Consider the following 20,979-nt stretch of genomic DNA (forward strand, 5'->3'; position numbering starts at 1 on the left):
GTCTCGTTATTCAGCCTTGGAAAGCAGACGGAGATGTAAGGACTCGATAAATCTTAATCCTTTAGTCTATATTTTGTAAACAGAAATATATTCAGTATATAACTCAGATGAATGTATAAGATGTTTGAGTTGTTATTGATGTATGACGTCATAGCTGTTACAGCAGACATGGTAATAGCTTCGTTTGAATTTTCCGGTTATTATTCAGAGCTAATGTTGACTTTAAAGAGTGCAAATAAAGAACTGGCCATCCTCAACGATGGGGAATTCTAATAAATGCTGTTCCCACGAAGCGCTGGCAGCTAAGGATGATCAATAAATAATAACTGGATGTATCCCGAAACACTGTCTACTCACATGCAACCCACCGGCATTACTGACAGCATAGAAGTCTTTCTGATGTCATTTGAACACAATGGGTTGCTATGGACGTGCTGGATGGCGTCACCACACAACAGGGTCCACTTTGGGAACGAGATTCTGAACAATACTTTTGTCCCTGGAGAGATGACTTCACTACAAATTCTGTTTGGCAACCACAGATGACTTCCTCCTACAAAGCTAAGAGATAAGATCCGCTTTTTCTGGTTACCGCCATTCCCCGTAGTTGTTCCTGTTCCTGTAGTTTTTGTCTCAGTCAGATATCAGGTGTCTACAATAACAGTTCCCCTGAACGCCCTGACGTCAGCTCTGTGTTTTTGCTGCTCATTAAAGGAGTTACGTGAACAAGAGCATATAGACAAAAATAAACCAACGACATCTCAACACACTACACTGTATGCTTTACGTAATTATACTGTACCTGTTGATTCTGCAGATATTTGGTAATAGCCTGTATATATTAATCATTATGTTTAGTCTAACTGTCTTAAATTGGTTATATTGTGATATACGATAGGACCTTGTTTTTCTCATATTTTAAATTTGTGCAAAAAGCGTTTTGCTAAAATGTCTAGCAGCAGAAAGCACACTTGTCAGCAGGTCGTGTTCTAGCGTCGGCCTGACGTGGACGGATCTTAGGGACGGTTTCACGATCTCTCATGGGTGAGCAAGTCGTCAAGACTCTTTTCCTTCTATCTGGGTTTTTTTTTGTCTGTTTAATTTATCTCCTTTTACCACCAGTACTAAAGCCGCATCTGAAAGGCGCAGGGTGAGCGTCCCTCATGTAGACCCTGAGTTCAGAAGGCATGTTCTCACCACGCTCCTGCGCTAGATACCTCCAGAGGGGTGAGGAATTCACACCGCTCCAGCCAGCCCAGCTCGAACCGTGGCGTAGCGTTGCATACGAGTGGAGTGTTCTCACCTCCTTATCTGAGCTTCTTAATCACACAGAGTTCCTCTGAGTAGTTCATCCCATGGGTTCTTGGTGAGCTCAGGTTGGGAGGGTGTCTGGATGGAGAACTAGCACTGCAGGTCTGCAGGTACCTGCTCTGGTTCATCTCTGACCACAATCACTGTGCCCTTAGGGAAGAGAACAGATTCAGGCTTCTGTAGGCCTGCCTCTCCTACCCGCCCCAGGGACAGGGGCACTTTCAGTCTCTGGCAAGGAAGAGCAATGGATGGCAGAGTAGAGCGTTTAGTCACTAACCATAATCTTTAGCACTTTTGGAAAGGAAAAACTTTCTAGTGTCTCTTCAGACATTGTTTTTGTTTCCTTGTGAAACCAGGGGGAGAATGAGGTTGTGTAAAACCACACATAATATTCATTATTCTTTATAATTTCCTTTCACATCTTGTTATTTTATTAATTAACATGTGCAAATCTGTATAATTCTCAGATATTATTTGAGGTATCCAGCATGTCATTTCATCGCTGCTTTAAAAATATGTAAACATTTATGCTGACATCATTGTCAGTGGTGCAACTGTATAATGTTTGGGTAAACGTTTACATGGTGGTGTATACCTTCATAACAGGTTTGGTCAGATATTAATTTTCATGTTAATATTCATCATCTTACATTCATAGATGTTTGCCCTTTAATGCTATGATATAGCATGCATATTCAAATAGTATATTATTCTTGTTTCAGAAAGCTGTTACACGTGTGAAGACATTATTAATCTACAACACGTGTGTCTTAGATGATTTATTATACATTACCCCCCAGTAGTGTTTATGTGAACTGCACGGTCTCTATTTGTTAATCAGAGTGGAATATTCAGCCTTGCATTTAGAATACAGAACACCTGTGTAACTAGGCAACAACTCAATCACTGGACACAAGGCTCTTTCAGTCTGCCTCGGGTCCCTGAAGAGTCTGCAAAACACGGTCACGTGACTCAGATCTGGTCATCTCTGTCAGACATCTTAGATTAAATGCAATTAGTTGCATAAGGGCCATAAGGTAAATGAGCAGGTTTGCACACTCCCAGTAATCCACGGTCATTTTCATGGATTTCTCTCACAACGGTTTAACATTAATGAACACGTCCAACTTGAAGCTCTGTTGAAGAACCTTTGTGACTCATTATGAGCTTGAACCACCTGTCTGCAACCATTCGGATCTGGAGAGGAGGACAGAGACAGTTGATTGGTTATCAGACCAGTGAGTAACACCACAGGACAATTACAGAGCTCTTTTATTACCGAAAACTGGAAAACAAATATACAGTATAGCTAGAAAAACAATATAAGATGTAATATGTTTATCTTTGATGATCCATTAACACAAATTTGTAATAGTAATTTTTATTGTTACAGGAGAGCTAACGTGTCTCCCACCTCACCCAGCACACCCACCTCACCCAGCACACCCACCTCACCCTGTTCACCATCACGCTGTAACTGGCACAAACTCCTCTACTAAACATCTGCTCGTTATTTGTAAGCGTTCTAAATAACCAATACAAAGGAAAGAAGCAGCAGGAAACGAAGCCAATCAGCCATCAGCAGACTGGGAATCACCTGCAAATCCTCATGTTTAAAAGGGCGCGTCAACTGAGCCAACACTGAGAGCAAAGATGACCAACATATCAGCTCCTACACAGCTGAGTGTCAGCCAGACACGGCGTCCAGATCTGGGCGTAAAGAGGACAAAGGAGAGAGCGCCAGCCTGGGTGATTCAGCCTGGGAACCATTAGAGGCCCCACAATAACGTGGGCGCAATCCACCTAGTCCTCTTTCTTTTCTTCTTTTTTTTTGCCCCTAGAAATTTGCATTTCCATGCATGAATCACACAGCGTATGAGGGGGCAGAGCGGTTTTGCTACAGTAACGGAGACGTGGGACTTGGCTAACTTTTCGCCAGGCAGCCTGATAAAAATTTCAGTTTGTCATTTATTTACAGCACAGGAGGGCCGAGGTAGCGTCCCGCTCTAGTGCAGCGTGGTCCATTCACAGAGTGGTTCTGCAGGCGTGGCCCAGAGACTGTGCTCCTGCACCTCTACACCTCGTGCTAGGGAAGACCACAGTCTTTATGTTAATCTTTAACTACGCATTCTGGGATCTTAAAATAGCAGCGTGTGCTCTTAGAGACGGATGTGTGCGGCCACGGCAAGCTCTGCCTCCCTGACGTGCCCTCTAATGGCTTCTCAGCTGTTTGGCACAGAAATCCTTTGTGTCTTTAATATAGATTTGCATCCCAGGGTTGTGGTGGGTATGTTGTTATGGAAGTGCTAACTTGAATGGATCTTGACTAGATTAGGAATTAGCCAGTCAAATCTGTGCTGAGTATATTTAACAGATATTGATTGTTAGATTCAGCACCAGATGTGCACCATGGCAGACTGGCAGAACCCTGTAGATCTATGGGGTTGGAGCACGTTTAGAGTGGTCCGTCTAAACCTGTCCCTCTGGACCTGTCCTTCTGGAGCGGTCCGATTGGAGCGGTCTGTCTGGATGGGTGTGTCTGGATGGGTCTGTCTGGACCTGTCTGTCTGGAGCGCCTGTTGTACTGCAGATCTCAACGTGACTGTTGTCTAGGCCTGACCAAGCTGAAAGATGTTGCTTGGCAACTATCCTTCTGTCCTCTGTTAATAACTGGCCTGGCCTCTTTAGCAGACCAGATAAAAGTGTTCATCTCAGGAAACCGCTCAGCTGGAGCTGTCAGTGACCGACTGGCTGTCAAATTCTATCAAGAGTTTTAAAATGCCCCAGCTGCCTTGTAAAACATTAAGAAAATATTTTACATTTCAGTTGAATAAAGATACCAATACATTTATTTATCTTAACATTGTTCTGATTTTCTTCCTAACAACATCATGCCAGATTATCCATGGTGGCCTTTCTAGTCCTGATCCTGTGCTTAAACCCGTGTTCACCTCTGACAACTAATCCAGATGGTCTCCAGTTGTTATGTCTTCAAGCTCAGGTCAACATGACCCGCAATGTAAAAGCATGTTTGCAATCTAATTACTCATTCGTATTCTAATTGGGCCTAATCGAACCATTAAAATGAGGAATTGAGTGACCATCTGGCAGGTTTTTTATGAATAGACTTCATGCATAAGTTGAAAGGATTGTTTTTTTACGTTCTGTTCCTATTGCCAACGCGCCCTGACTAATATACTTAATTTATTACTACTAGTGTAATGTTCAGAGGGTTATAATCATGCATACACATAAAGAACATTGTTCATACTGTTTTGTTTTTAAGTGCTGCTGTTCATCGTCATCATGCATAAATGTGAAGACCAGGCCTGCTTGCACGTGGCAAACCAGTGTGCTTCTTAGAGTCACGTGATCAGTGAGCTTCTGCACACGTCACTAGCCGCTACTGTATGAATGGCCAAAAGCTACATGCAATCATTACAGCCCATGACAGACGGCCATGACCAACCAGACACAGTCAGTCTGAAAGATACACGAAGTCATTATCAACAGGATTAAAGCATCTTCATCATCCAGCAGAAGAACCCAGTAGAAGTTCTCTATGCTGTTCAGATCAGTCTCATTATTTTGCTCAGATAGCAGTTATGATGAAAGCATCAACATCAGAGGAAAAAAGAAGTAACCTCACACATTAAATACCGGGGGGGGGGCTCCCAACCTTGTCTGAAAATCAGCCCACTGCATTAATGAGAATGGTCTGCCCAGGTTTCAGGTTACTCCAGGTATTTTTAATCCCTGCAAAGGTCACCAGGAAACAACGGGCTTAGAGGAAATCAGAGAAGGTGCATATTTCTCAGTCAACTTAGTGAGAAACACATATTCAGCACCTCCCTCTTCAGTAGTGTGAGGCTTCTGTAAAATACAGGCAACAAATCAATAATAAGTATTGTATGAAATAATAAGTAGACTGGATGAATCAGTATATTAGTGTATTATGGTGTGTACACAAATCATACTACAGTGTATTATAGACTCTGCATAAATCAATTTACATTACATTATTGCTCAATTTTTGACACTTTGTTATAGGTTTACAGGTTAATGTTCCTTTTAAGCTCTTTTTATTTCGGGTTAAACAAGACTAAACAATTATTAAATATGAGAACAAAAATAATTCAATAGACTGGCCACGTGTGACATTTTCAAATTATTAGTAAAGAGAAAAATATAATGGTATCTTTTAAAGTTTTATCTCTAAATAAATTACTCAGCTCAGACTAATTCTCTGTCCACACCAACCTTTCGAAGACAGATACTGTAAGGACTTGTACTATGAAATGTTAAGATCAGACAGAAGAAGGGTGGGCAGTCTGTGACGTCCCCAGTGGGACACTATGTCCTCCTCTGACACCTGCTCAGTGGAAGCACTAAACTGAGATGGCAGAGATGACGTAACAGGACAGGAGAGTGGCTAAAGGAGTCCTTACAGGTTTCTTTATTTAGGCTTTAGCACTAGTGTATGCTCTACCTCACCTTGACCATATTTATGCTGATTAACTAAAGGATTAGACTCGGATTATGAAGTGCAGCACATCAAGGACGTTTTCTTTCAGACACAGGAATAATGGAGCCATTAAGGAACTGGGGGACGTTTTACAGGTAGAAGTGTTTCTATTCATAGCCCCTGGATCTTTTGCTGTGAATAAATTATCACTTGTTTCAGTGTATCCCTTTCCCATTCATGACCTGTTAAATAAAGCACATGGAAATATTTTTTTCCCGTTTTATTAGAAATATATACTTTAGCATGATACAAAAATGTAAATAAATAAGTAATGTTAAGCAATGAAAATAAATAGAGATAACAAGTAAATTTTTATAAGGTGACGATGCTAGTGAGAGGAAGATCACAACTGCCCAGAACATAGTCCCTCTTCATGGTGGACATTTTGTTGACGACTTTAAACCGTAGTGACCACTGGCTGAGGTCCTCCTCGGATATGCCATCAAAGAAGAAGTCCTCGTTGAAGATTGGGTTTCGACTCTTCCTAATGACAGTGCTGCGCTGTTTCTGGACCTTCCCGGGCAGGAGCGAGAGGCTCACACTGCAGTTGATGCTCTTGGGATCCACCGCCAGCGAGTAGAGGCCCTCGGCGCTGACGAGGCGCACACGTAGCCGCTGGTTCTCCGGACAGTGTTCCGCAGAGAGCCGCAGCGTGCCGTCCCGGCCCACGGGCACCAGGCTCTCCTTCATCACGCGTTCTCTGTGCAGGATCAGGTCCATGGGGAGGACTGCAGGAGGTGCCAGGCCAAAGCTGCAGGACAGCGGCTCGACCAGGACCTCCGACGACCTCCTCAGGACATTCGGGCTGTTATCTGTGGAGCTGCCTTCGTCTGTGGACAGGGAGTTGTTCCTGGAGACGGTGGTCTTGCGCACGTTTCTCTGGAGCAGTTTCTCGTGGCTGAGCGCTTTGAAGAGGGACGGCTTGGGCAGCGACCTGGGGAGCAGGGGGGAGCTGAAGGGGGAGGACTCGGCCGAGGAGGTGGTGTCACTGTCCAGCGTGGCCTGTCGGTGCAGGGTGAAGCTCCTGGGGGAGAGCCTGGACGTTAGGTTGTTCAGACTGAAGGAGGAGGGCGAGGAGGAGGCCGGAGATACAGGAACCACGGGTGTCCTGGAGCACGTGTTGGACCTGCTCCTGGGCAGAATCAAGGGGAGCCCACAGGAGCTGGGGTCACTGTGGAAGAGGGACTCCTTCCTTCTGGTGTGGGGGCTTTCCAGCAGCGTACAGAAGCCGTAGCAGGTCTGCATTTTGAGCAGGTGGGGCAGAGAGAGAGCTGCCTGGCTATGAGGGTCTGCGTTTGTGTTCTCCTCATCGCTGCAGAGGTTGTCGTATGGCCCCTCGTCCACGCTCTCCACCTGGATGATGTGGGTGTTGCTTGGCTCTCGCGAGGCCATCTCCTTCTGTGGAGTGCCACCTTCGTCCGATGACAGCCTGGTCCAGGCGACTGGCTTCAACTCCGCAGAGACGGAGATCTTGGGTGGGATGCAGAATTCAGGGATGGTGTCCGGCGTGATGACGTTCGGACACAGGGCAACCCTCCTGGGCTTATCGGTGGGAGGTTTTTCTCCAAACATGATGTCGTTAATTTTAAAGCTGTATTCTATAACGGGCAGAAGCAGGTTTGTTCTCTCCACTGACACGCGGATCTTCTCAGCTACCCACATGGAATCTGCTTCTACACAAATCAAACATTTGGGAATAATCAGTCAGTGCTTAGATACAGATGGCAGGTTTTAACTAGGTTCAAAATAGTTGCTTTAAAACGTGCAAAGTCAGCAGGAATGCTACTGAGCCCACAGAAATCCGTACGATCAGCTGCGTGAACTACACCATATGCCTCTTACCTTATTGTGCCTTCAAGAGTATCATTCAATATGCTGCATTAGAGGGTCAGTCTTCAGGCTGACAGTGCAGGTTCTCTGGTTATCAGGTTCAGCCTTCCTGCTCTCAGACTGGGCTTTCTCTGGCGTGTGAAAGGGCTCCTGGCTACTTATACAGCAGCAGGGTGGGCGGAGTCAAAGGCACCTCGGGGGCCGGTCGACAAACACTGGCAGAATTCTCCCCCCTCGCACTGGCTACAGTTCCCATAGGAACACTCAAAACCACAACAAAATAATCTGAGATTCAAGAGTGGAAAAGTAAAGTTTAGTGCGATAAGAAAGTTACAATTAAACAAATCGTTCTACAGTGATGACCCAGTATACAGATGTGGCAGCGTTTGAAACCGGCCGTTCTTGAACGGAGGGATGTTGCGAACACGTAACTGGACAGCTCACTGGCGTGTGACACGCTGGGGTCTCATGCATCGCTAAAGTGGCCAGATCTATCAGGGCACTGACAATATGGTACAAAACAGTGCATCTCAACCCTAGACTGCAGGTATATGAAACCCAAAGCATTTAACTCTTGATCCAAAAACTGAGAAACTGCAGTCCATCAACACAAGGATTTATTATTAAACCTATTATTATAATCATAGATGTAATATCTTATTGTTTATCTTTGGCTTCAGAGACAAAAACGTGCGCTAACCAAAGTTTAAGATCCTGAAGTCCTGAAGGACATGGTGATTCAAAGATCTAGTCATATGGAGCGCAGTAGTTCAATCATTTTGCATGTCACATTCCAAATGACTTACATAAGATAATTGGAAACATTACAGTCATGAAAGTAGTGATTACAAAAAGCATCATAATAACATTTATGTTTTTAATATAGCTCTATAAATCCATCAAAACATGGAGGAACATAGTGGGAACATGCTATGAAACTACACACAAACTAGAACCACTGTCATATCTCTCAGCTACCCTCTTGTGGTAGGATGACACATTGTTCCTCTATACTGGGTTTCATTTGTACACGTTTTTTTTGATTATTGTGAAAGAACAATCTTTCTAAAGCATGTCAAATAAAGAACGGTTGTTAAATGGAACATGGGTTTCATTACAATATCCCCTCACAGTTTGTCAAGCTTTTATAGATGGTGCGTGTGGGTCTAATGTTTCTGCGAAATCCTCGTGGCATTATCAATGTTAGTGACTCACACCTATCCCTCGGTTTATAGATCAGAGTTCAAGTACAGTATCTTGGTAGCCCTGAGAAACCACATCATTAGACAGGTGGTCTGGTTATAGATGGTAGTGTTAAAAGTGGGAAAATAATGCCTTTCCTAATTTGATTTTACAAAAGCTGCTGTCATTCAAGACTTTGAAATTGAAATATATATGTCAATTGTGATTTGTCACCAATTGAAATGTGTCCTCCGCATTTACCCATCTGTGCAGTTAGAACACACACTAGTGATTACTATAGGCTGTGGTGCACCCATGCCCAGAGCGGTGGGCAGCCCTAGCCCGGCACCCGGGGAGCAGTTGGGGTTAGGCGCCTTGCTCAAGGCCTCAGGCCTGGGAATCGAACCCACGACCCTCCGGTTGCAAGACCAGTTCCCTACTATGACTGCCCTATGACTTTTGTGCCATTTTATAAGGAGAGAGCATGTTAAAGAAAGACAAAGAATCATTTACACGCCAAATGTAGGTCAACGCTCTTGTTGTGCTGGGCCACTCAGTGTGGGTCTTGGGGTTATCACACTTTTCATATCACACCACATTGCACTCTTGAGATAATAATGTTCACATTCAAGCTCCACTTTATAAGAAACATTTATGAATTAAGAAGAACAGTGCAGAAGACCACTCATAGCCTAGAAGGGGGTGGCCAGTCCCCAACCCAGCCATGGTAATGGAGTTCACAAACTGTGCAACAGATGGACTCTAGACTGTAATCTTACGCATATACACACATACAGTGCACGTAACATGACCACTGAGTGTAGGCGCTTCTAGTAAAGTAGGTAGGGACTAACTAGATGTCCTGTTATATATATATATATATATATATATATATTCATTTACATGTAGAATGGTATGCATAATAAGATTTTAATCTGAAGATACTGACAATAATAAAAGTATATTGCCCAGGTCTAATAGACATTTCAAACCGACATGCTTCATCTGGTAGGGGTTTGTCAAAAATAAGAATGTTGGACAGTTTTCCAACTCAAGCCCCCACGGCCACAACCCCCACACATTTGTGCAACCCTCTTTTCTTTGTATAACGAAGGTGACCCTTGGCTCAGTGAACCGCAGCTGGTCTTCATCGTCATCGTCATCAGGGGTCACCTCTCCGTGTGCCCTTACGGGCAGCCTCCAAGCCTATTAAAACAGGGGGACCGTCCGTCAGTTGTAGGGCGGCGATCTTGCCAAGTTGTTAATGAAATACGAGTAAAAGCGTTTGGGTTTATGTGGCGATGTTGGTGTTGGCCAGTAGAGGGCGGTATTGGGCCGCATATGGGAGGTGAAGCCCTTCAGTTCAAAAGGTAAAAGGGTGACACACACGTTAGCCGAGCTATAGATGCCAAACACACAAACAACACATTCGACACACCGAGAACAGAGTCAAATTTACATTTTTAGGCTTTTGGAAGACAACAATATTGTTTTAGTATTAAATTTTGAGCAGGCTGTTTGCCTGTAACTCTAAACTTTCTAATTCTTACTACCTTCGGTATCCAGGCCTTGTTTACCACAGGAGAAACGAGCTACATGTGGCATTTTGTACCTCTGGGAATAAAAGGAAGAGAGACTGACAAACTGGTTTGGTTAATGTAACATTTTCCTAAATGTATTTTTAACGCCTCGTCTTTGCTGGGTGAATTCAAAAGCACTACATTAGACAGAACCGAGCACACCAGTGAGCTTGTGTTGGTACTCCCATAGCAGAATCTCCCCCACCTGCAGGGACTCATGATCAAATGAAGGAATGTCCAGTTGGGCCTCCCCTCCCTGTACTGACCCCCCAGGACATGGATCTCAGTTTCTGTTACCAGTTACCATCAGCCCTCGTCTAGTTTCGGACAGAAGTCATCTCTATGTTCTCCGTTTTAAGAAAGCATGGCTCATATTTGTCCAGCAGCCATGTGGACAGACAACTTGACAACATGAACCCCTCAAAACGGATCTGTACATTGAGTTGGTTCATAACTTATTCTTAAAAGTAATATAAGATAAACAAATTGTTCAAGATGTTAAATATTACGCATTTGCAATTGAAACATTGCTTTTTGGCGTCTAAATACAATCCAGTTCACCTGCATGTGTTGATTTAGTTGCATAGTGCAGCTTTAGTCTTGATTCATCTGAATATTAATATTGTGTTGTTCTCACGTGGTAAAACGAGCCATATACTTAAACCTGCAGTCAGACCATTTAACCTCGTCCAGTCACCCCACCTCATTCCGCCTGATTCATGTTCACACACAACCACGGGGTGCCGATCCAGTCTGGGTATCACGGGATCCATTTGACCGACACCGCGCACACAGCGCCTGGGAGAGACCAGTAAGGGCGGAGCGGTCGTGTGCACACTGGACCACAGTGTGTGTGTGTGTGTGTGTGTGTGTGTGTGTGGAGGCAGGACCACAGTGTGTGTGTGTGTGTGCACGGGCAGGACAACATCGTGCTGCTCCTCTTCATCTCTCATGCACCAGGCTGCTGGATTTCAGGTAGGAATGTGCGGTTCGCTTCATTGTGGTGGTGGAGGTGATGGTGTTGCAGATGGAGGAGCCTCGCTGGGTGGATGGAGGCGCCATCAGCCTCGTCCGTGTCCACGGTGCTTCGGTGGGGATCCGCGGTAGCTGCAGCCCTTCGACACGGTGGAGGATGAATGGGTGTTTGGTCTCGTTCTCCACGTTTTTGCATTTATCGTTCGACTTCAGACACGGTGGATCACAGGCGAACAGAACCAGGGCGGTTCGGACGTGTGTGCGAGATGCGTCGTGCAACTTATTTTACATTCACGCTCACTAAGGAGCCATTTTCGCTTCGGGTGACTTTGCCTGTTGATTCGTTCACCCCCCGATACACTCGTATCTAGTACGGCGTTTGAAGGACCAGGAGCGAGATGGACCGACTTCCTCGCCCGGGCCGTGGAGAGTCCAGTGGCTACATGTGGTCAGAATGAGGGATCCGCTCAACTACCCCAATAACATCAACGTGGACAAACCCAAACACGGTGTCACATCGCGTCTCCAACACATTAGTCGCGACTGTTTCCACGTCCAAACCTCCGTGTGTGCCAGACACGTAAATCGGACCTTTATAAATGACCCATTGGACCGGCAGCGTCCCCCACAGCCCAAGGGATCATCGCTAAAGTGCCACATTTGACGCCGCCATATTCTAATGACACACCGACACCACATCAATGTGCATCGCTGCGTTTGTGTAACGTTGTGTCATTTTTGTAGCGCCCGGTCCAAAACCCCCCGAACCCCCCGTGGCTGGATGTGAGATTTGGGTCAAACTAGGGCGGCGGTCCCGAGCTGGTCGTGGAGGTGGTTCCGACAGCCTGTGTGCGGAGGAATTCGTCGAACTGTAGGGTTTTATTTATGAACACCACCCAGTTCTCCACGGTTCAGGTGTAGCCACCGATCTGTGGTCACCGGGTGTGATTCCGCTTCACTTCATTTGAGGATGAGTGTGCTGCTTCATCTCGATGGACGTGGTTCCGTGTGCCGATCCAGCCCGTCCGTAACGTGCAGGACGACGTAGCGCTGAACCCTCGTTCAAAAACGTGATTTCCCGCGGTTCTTCCACCATAATCCGACCGTATCTGCTCCGTATTTCACGGTGAGGTGGGTTTTGTGTTCAGCTCGAGGTCAGCAGGACCGCAGGAGTCCAGACCCGCTCCCCGGTACCGTGGTGGGCTCGTGTGTGCATGTACGTGTCTACATCACCCTGCTTGTCCATTACAGACATGCACTATCGTCCATGGGTAGATACAACCAGACAGTCGGATAATATAGTCTACACAAACGAGTAAAACGTCAAGATGTGTGCAACCTTTAGGCGAAGCTGCAGTTCTTGTACAAGCGTCCCTCTGTGGCGCTGCACGCGCTGGGGACAGCCACACCCCTTTGATCTGTGATTACCAACACAGCATCCTTCTGTGTGTTGGAAAAGTAATGACTGTCACTAGTCTAACTGTCCATGGCATTGTAGTATGTGTTGAATCATTTAAAAACTAACCCTGTTTTGTTTATTTATTCTGTTTTAGTCATCCAGGGAAACCTCAGATGAATAACTTGACATGTTCTTGCTTAAACACACGTGAGATTATTTGATTCCTCATGCAGGGAGCAGAATTGAATGTTTTGGCGATGTTAAGGTTGCACCGTAAGCATCAATCGTGATGGGCCTGTTCACATTCAGGCCTGTTTGACACGTGCTGTAATGTATTTTGAGCTCACATGGATTCGGACATGAGGATGTTAGTGTTTAGTATCACTCTGCAGTAATGCCTCAACTTTAAATCCAACCCTATGTGCAGGAGTGCACACGCACACACCTCACGAGCAGGAAGCAAGACCCGTGGTATTATGGGAAGAGGAGGGTGTTTGCATGCGGCCACACTCCGCACCTTCTGGCTGTTATACGGGGTCAATCCGGTGAACTGTGAGTGCTATTGTCTGTGTCCTACGAGAAGCTTTTGCCAGGAAAGATGTGGTTCTATGTATGCGTTGTGTGTCCAGCTTATTCCGTTACAGGTCAGTTAATGCACAATTGTGTGGGTGATTGGGATGGCAGGGGGTCTTTTTTGGTCTCTGCTTTTGACCGTTTAGTGGCGTCATTTTAGTACATCGCAACATGCAGTAACAGAATAGTTCCTCTCCTGAAATGCATTTGAACACCACCCAGCTTGCAGTGTGGCGAGGGACGATGGCAGTGAGTGGGAAACGCACTGTTCCATATGTACTGTACGTCTTTAATTATAAGCGGCGAGCGGGGAAGAGGCCAGCGCAGGTCTCGCTCGACACAGACAAAATGAGAGAAGCCACATTACAGGACTTGCAGGCAGAAGGCGCGGTGGTCGGCCATGTCTGTGGACGCACTGTGTGTGATTGTGCAGTGTGACACTCACTCTCCCTCACCCAAAGTCTCAACTTTTGCAAGCACCTGCTTTCCTCCTTCTCTCTCTCTCTCTCTCTCTCTCTCTCTCTCTCTCTCCCCCCCCATATGCGTGGCTATAATTAGCTCTCTGCACAGTGAGTGTCAGGAGCTAGGATACGGCTCTCGCCTGCCAACAGAGGCAGATAAAGAACTGCCGATTGCAGTCACATCAGGCTCGAGCGCAGAGATGCGGTTTGTTCTCGACACGCACGCACGCACGCACGCACGCACCATGGCGGCTGTCGAAGGCCTGCTTAAATCACGCCTGACTGCATCAACTTCCATTTCTCCCTGACCTCATGTGCTTAAAGTTCAGCCATGTGACACTTCTCATAGATCCAAAGAGGATTTTCCCCCCTGCACTAGACTAGCAGGGCCAAACATCAGATGATCTCCCTGTTAAACAGAGCAGCTGGTGTAAAGCTCTGAGGATTTGAATGCCGTTGTGTCAGAAACATGTTTCACATGGTCACTGATCAGGAGATGAATCAACCAATCAACCAAGGGGTTCATTCATTCTCAGTTGTTAAAACCGGACAATTTCTTACCGGTTTTAGTTTGGTTTGTTTTGGAGTTGTCACATTGTAGTCCTGCCTTTTGCGATCCATCTTCTACACCATTAAAAAAAAATAAAACAGTCGCATGACCACAGTCTGCTCAGAGTCTTGCTAAATCTGCTATAAAGCAATATGATAAGGTAATTACTTTAAGTGATATCGGCTTACCTCTTTATTGTAATTCTCCCAAATGTATTCTCATATTGTGGTAGTAATTAAAATCACGCTCTAAATGCCGAGTCCATTGACTTGGCTGATCTCAGGCCTGCTATTAAAGAGGCCATTATCAAAATTACTTTAGATTATAGTGAACCATTAAGGGTTGGGTTGTAGCAAGTTATGTTCATGTGAGATTGTCCACTAAAAATTAAATCACAGAAAGAGGAGGATATTCTTTTGTTTGATGTTCATATCAGAAATGGAGCTACACAAAGCAATCTTTTAATGTCCAATGTATTGACTTTCATAAGTGTACGGTCTCGAGGGCTGCATGAACTTAAAACTACGGTATGCAGAGTCCTGATATCATCTTACTAGATGGTGTTTTGCAAAGTTAAAGTAAAACTAGTGGGTTTTATTTGGAGACTCTAAATAAATAATTACTCCAAAATCAACAACCTTTTATATTTTACAGTCCCCCCTTGGTGAACATAAAGCAGCGTTCACCTCATTGTGGTTAGTCACCAAGCCCCCGTGTCTTTACCGTTCTCATCTGGGCCATGTTGAGCTTGGTGAATGCTCACTAAACCCTATAACATCACAGGAACAAACACATTGATGAATGATGATGAATGGAATAATCCATAATGTGTTGCTTTATGTAGTTTGTAGAGTGTATTCTAGACCGATTCACTTGAGTTCGTCTCTAATTCAGTACACAGCTTCATGATGTATAAAATCTGGTATTCATAACGTGATGCATTTGATTAAATGAATTAAATTAATTTACTATTAATTTCTAATTCTGGTTTATTAGTTCTGAATAACACTAATTGACCTCTTCCTTGTATTAGTGGTTGTGGTGCATTTAGTCTAGTTCGACGTTCTGCCGTTTAATAGAGCGCTATGTGCCGCTGTACGAACACGTTTAAACACCTCTCTTACTTTAGACTTGCATGAGCATTTGAGTCTAATACTCTCAACTGCGTTGGTTACAGTTGTTCTGTGTCTCCATAAACGGAGACGAGCGGTGAAGCTGGTGAATCCGTCACTGAGGGTTCTCCTCACATCGCCCTCGTGATGTTGAAGGTCATCTCTTGGGTCCTTTCCGAATGACGAGACGTCGTGCATTAGTCATGGTGGCTGTTTGATTTTTTTTTTTTAGTGCAATCCAATATATTAAATGGGATTTTTACTTTTCCTGCAGAGTTGCTCCACCCCCCAAGATGACTGGCCTGGTGGGAGTAGCTCAGGAATGCTCAGTTGTGTGTGTGTGTGTGTGTGTGTGTGTGTGTGTGTGTGTGTGTGTGGAGCTCTGGCGAGGTCACGGGACACCACGCTTGTGCGGCGCTGATGGGCTCTGTGGGGCGTGTTTCAGGGCTCTGAAATCCTGCTCAGCCCATCGTGTTCTCTTCTCCAGCAGCGGAAGGCCAGTAAGGTCTGCCACTGTCTCGGGATCAGTCTCTCTTACCCAAATACTATCCATAACGTTGAGGAGAGAAGGCAGGAAACTGATCTGAGAGCAGTGACTTCCCTACTGGTCCCTACGGCGCAGGTTGTGTTATCCATGGGGCAGGTGGAAGGATTTGGAGCGTTGTTTGGGTGAATCCACTGGGTTTAATAGAGCTTGGCCACACTGGAGGCCTCATTTAAGAGCCCCTCCTGGGGTTCTGTTTGCTCTAAAGATCTGGGGCGTGTTGCCGTCCATCAGCCTTGATTCACTGGAGATATCAAACATGTGCTGGTAATGTAGGGGCGTGTGTGTCCGTCTACAGATTTTTTTAGACTTTCCCATTTTTGGAGAGAAACACCTCTGCTGCCCTACACTGTACTCGTCCGAATGGTACACTTGAGAAGAGGTGGGTCCCTCACAGTAACGCCTCTCGTCTAGGGAGGAGGAGAGGACGCCCGTCCTCAGTCAGGGGCTCATTGTTGGAATTATTCATCCCACATTTTCCAGCACTCCTCATTTCCTCTCCTCCCTCAAAGCCAAATCTCTTTCGAGGGACTTTCGGCTGAGGGGAACATAATAAAAGGAAGACCAACAAAAGTGGTGGAGAGACCCGGCCGGCCGCTGTGGAGTGATTAGGAGAGCTCTCTATCTCTTCTGGCTTTGTTGTGGACCCAGTTGCTTGGATACGGGGGCTGGGGCTTCTGGGTGTTAGGAAACGCTTCAATCAAGGAAGTCATTGTTTGAGATGAGTTGGGAAAGAGTTGTCTCGCGGTGATGGACTGTGTTTTCACTTGGCCATTAGGGTGAAGACGGCCATTGTTTGTACACTGTAACAAAGAGGAGATGATCGTAAAGTTGCCGATGATGGTCATGATGAAGATCTTGATGACGTATTTATTGCAGCTGATGGCGATTATGGTGTTTATGCCGCCGCTGATGATGATAATGTGGAGATGATGGTGAAGATGGGGACTGTGGTGGAGGTGATTAGGAGGAAGACTACCAGAAGCTTTCTGCAGCAGATGTTTACAGCTTGGGCTGTTCCTGTGTGGCGCTGTGATTCTATTGGATATCGTGTCCTTAGGGACAGGAAATGGATTGGGAGTGGGAGGGGCTCCAGATTGGAGCTCATTTACTGCAGAAATGCTGGCAGCAGGAGTTTGGCCATCGCCACCCCGACAAGGCTGCTGACACACCCGCTGGCCTGACGGGCTGCCCACATGCCCTCCAGGCTGGGGGGGCGGGGTTAACCGCACGCATGCTTCATCACCTCTCCAGCCACTTCTGCCAAAAGCCGTCGAATCAAAGGTACGAGCGCCAGTGTTCTGTTTCTGCATGACGATGGAAAGTGACACCAGTCACTCAGCTGGTCACGGCCAGCGTCCCCGCGTAAGGAGCCAACCTGCGCCGGTACGCTGTACAGAGTTTTTTCTCCGCCTGTAGAACAGGGGTGTCCTTGAGAGAGGCTTCAGCAGACCTCTATTAAGTCGAGATTGCTGAAATGATTAAAGAGGCTGCCGATAGCGAGGGGGTTGTATAACCGCTGTGAATGGCGTGATTGACTTACTGTCTTGTTTGTGTAGCCGAGTTCTCGCTGCTTTCCTTACCGAGGTCGCTGCGTTGTTTAGTTGCTTCTAGTCCGTGTGGGGAGGATGATGTTATGAAAAAAATAATTCCTTAACACGTCTTGTTTAGTTGAACTTTCAGATTGAGGCCCCTGTAAGTTCAACCGCTCGCACGTCCGGTGTTGCTGCTGCCAGAATAACCACAATAGTGAGGCATGGTGTGTGTAGCGTAGCGCAGGAGCAGGGCTGGCCATCAGACTGGGGCGGGACTGGGGCGGGGGCGGGGGCGGGGGATTGCGGGGCGATTGCGGGACACTACGGCTCGTTGGTTTTAATTGCCTCTCTTGGGCAGAGTCATCTGAAACGGAAACAGCCTCTGGAAAAAGGGGCCTGTTATCACCTGGGGGGAATGAGCTCTATCTGACACGTCCTCACCTATGGGGATCATTGATTTTATGCTGAAGATGGTGAGATAGTGTCCTGTGCGCTCTGACGTGCCCCGGAGGAGGGGAGGCGGTCCTGGCTGCTGCTAACACTCCGGGGATCCACCCGGACATCATCTGGTCAGCCAAACGGGTCAGGATGAAGACGCAGGGCTGAAACGCTGAAGTTGAGCTCCTGACTACTGACCTTCTCCTTTGGCCATTAGTGGAAGACTGATGTGACCTGCTTTACGGTCCCTTATGAGTGTAGTACACACTACCTTATCTTCAGAGTGTTTAGGTACCATTTACCTTGAATGCTTTACTGCCATGGATATAAAACAAACATGCACGTGTGTGTGTGTGTGTGTGTGTGTGTGTGTGTGTGCGCGCACACACACTCATCCTGCTGTAATGCCAAGAGTGCATCAATACCAAGATCTGACTAATGAAAACACTTCAAGGTCCAGTGAGGGATGTATTTAAAATTCCAGTTAACAACTCCATTTCATATTGCAATAACAATATAAAGTGTCTTCCACAAGGATGGCCCTTCACCAAAATTCAAATAAGCTGGCTGTGTACACAGGCTGATGGGAGGAAAGGTGGGTGGAGGTGTCTCACTCTGGGGTGCAGGTGTCTCACTCTGGGGTGGAGGTGTCTCACTCTGGGGTGAAGGTGTCTCACTCTGGGGTGGAGTTGTGTCACTCTGGGGTGAAGGTGTCTCACTCTGGGGAGGAGGCCCAGGCTGTGTGGAGGTGTCTCACTCTGGGGTGGAGGTGTCTCACTCTGGGGTGGAGGTGTCTCACTCTGGGGAGGAGGCCCAGGCTGTGTGGAGGTGTCTCACTCTGGGGTGGAAGTGTCTCACTCTGGGGTGGAAGTGTCTCACTCTGGGGTGGAGGTGTGTCACTCTGGGGTGCAGGTGTCTCACTCTGGGGTGCAGGTGTCTCACTCTGGGGTGCAGGTGTCTCACTCTGGGGTGCAGGTGTCTCACTCTGGGGTGGAGACCCAGGCTGGGTGGAGGTGTCTCACTCTGGGGTGGAGGTGTCTCACTCTGGGGTGCAGGTGTCTCACTCTGGGGTGCAGGTGTCTCACTCTGGGGTGGAGGTGTGTCACTCTGGGGTGGAGGTGTCTCACTCTGGGGTGGAGGTGTGTCACTCTGGGGTGGAGGTGTCTCACTCTGGGGTGCAGGTGTGTCACTCTGGGGTGGAGGTGTGTCACTCTGGGGTGCAGGTGTCTCACTCTGGGGTGGAGACCCAGGCTGCTGGCTGCTCCCTCTCACTTCAGGTCACCATGGGGTCGTTTCTGACGCACCACCTGCTGAGCCAAGAACCAGCCGTCTGCTCACACATTTATGGTTTACTAGTTTGTGCCCCTCTAAGCCTCTACACACACACACACACACAGAGAGAGAGAGAGAGAGAGAGAGAGAGAGAGAGAGAGAGAGAGAGAGAGAGAGAGAGAGAGAGAGAGAGAGAGAGAGAGACAGAGAGAGACAGAGAGAGACAGAGAGAGACAGAGAGAGACACAGACACAGTACCCCTGGCCCAGGCACAATGGTTCTGCAGTCCATTAGGAAAATTAGTGCCGGGCTCTCCCAGGGCCTAGTGGAGAGGGGGAGCCCCTACTCCCAGCTGGGGGAGGTGTTTGGGAGGAGGGAGAGCCCCCGTCTGCAGCCTGGACCCTTAGAGCACGAGGTAATGGCAGTGTCTGGGTGCCCACAGCACAGTGGAGGGGATAGAGGAGGTAGTGAACCCAGAGTCTCCACCCGACAGCACTGCCTGTAGTTTAATACTGATGGTTCATAATCAGCGTTTGGTCTGTGCTTCCTGAAACGTTTGACAATGTTAACACTCCCGTATTATATAGTTGATGTCATGAAGCTGTCCGAGTCATCCTGGCTGGTGTGTGTTGGGGACGGTACATTCACTTATTCATCTATGTCTTCTCTCCGTTTCTCTCTTTCACACTTACACACTCACACAGAGGTCTGTGTAGTACACAGAGAATGTGATTTCACCTCAGGCATACAACTGAGAGGGAGGGAGAGAGAGAGGGAGGGAGAGAGGGAGAGAGGGAGGGAGGGAGAGAGAGAGGGAGTGAGAGCGTAATGCCCTTGTCAGAAAGTCATTGTGTAAGAAAGATTGTGCACTATTGCAATTCAGGTATCACTATTTGCACAGAGGTCTAACTGCAACTGAAGAACATTGATTAGTGTCACTTGTCTTGTGTTTGGTCAGTTTATTTGAAGAAAAGGGGTGTGGTGTGTGTGTGTGTGTGTGTGTGTGTGTGTGTGTGTGTGTGTGTGTGTGTGTGTGTGTGTGTGAGCAGTACAGAGCAGCTCTCCGCAGGGCCTGTTCTGTGTGCAGGCTCTCAGGTTACCTCCTCACCCACATGTTCATTCTTATGGTCTGACTAATTAGCAACACTATCTGCAGCCTTGTGGCCGTTTGCCTTCTGTTGGGAGCGTATAACGATAGGGGTGTGTGAGGACCCCACCCCGCTCCTGCAGTACTGTACGGTGTGTGTGTGTGTGTGTGTGTGGAGTCTAGTGCAGGATCCTTCAGGAGCCCGAGGGGCCGTGATGACCCGAGTTGCCTTTGAGCTGCAAATGTATCATCCACAATGGCTGAAGATCATCTTACAGGACACACTATACATGGAGCGTCTCTTTTGTCGGAGCCTCTCCTCTGCTGTCCTGTACAAGGCGTCGCTGTGTGTGTGTGTGTGTGTGTGTGTGTGTGTGTGTGTGTGTGTGTGTGTGTGTGTGTGTGTGTGTGTGTGTGTGTGTGTGTGTGTGTGTGTGTGTGTGTGTGTGTGTGTGTGTGCGCGCGAGTCTCTCCTCTGCTGTCCTGTAGCGCTACCTTCTCTGACAACACACACTCCACACATCCCCAGCACACCAGTTCAGGGCTGTATAAACGGTCCCTCACCGTCCCCACTGGGCGTAGATCTGTGAGGGGCGGCTGTGTGT

General features: G+C 47.0%; 2 protein-coding genes across 2 annotated transcripts in view; one reads left to right on the forward strand and one right to left on the reverse strand.

The window, feature by feature from the left end:
• Positions 1-6,041: 6,041 nt before the first annotated feature.
• On the reverse strand, positions 6,042-7,791 carry c2cd4a (C2 calcium dependent domain containing 4A). Its single transcript, XM_076995065.1, has 2 exons — positions 7,679-7,791; positions 6,042-7,509 (listed from the first exon to the last, which is right to left on the reverse strand). The coding sequence occupies exon 2, from the start codon at positions 7,496-7,498 to the stop codon at positions 6,149-6,151; it is 1,350 nt and encodes a 449-aa protein (XP_076851180.1). The 5' UTR covers positions 7,499-7,509; positions 7,679-7,791; the 3' UTR covers positions 6,042-6,148.
• Positions 7,792-11,973: 4,182 nt separating this feature from the next.
• Positions 11,974-20,979, forward strand: part of LOC143501908 (talin-2-like) — a gene marked incomplete at its 3' end in the record, with an annotated part of 58,635 nt that continues 49,629 nt past the window's right edge. The window contains exon 1 of the mRNA XM_076995067.1: positions 11,974-12,529. The remainder of the gene's footprint in view (positions 12,530-20,979) is intronic.

The sequence above is a fragment of the Brachyhypopomus gauderio genome, unplaced genomic scaffold, assembly GCF_052324685.1.
Source record: "Brachyhypopomus gauderio isolate BG-103 unplaced genomic scaffold, BGAUD_0.2 sc178, whole genome shotgun sequence".
Taxonomy (NCBI): domain Eukaryota; kingdom Metazoa; phylum Chordata; class Actinopteri; order Gymnotiformes; family Hypopomidae; genus Brachyhypopomus; species Brachyhypopomus gauderio.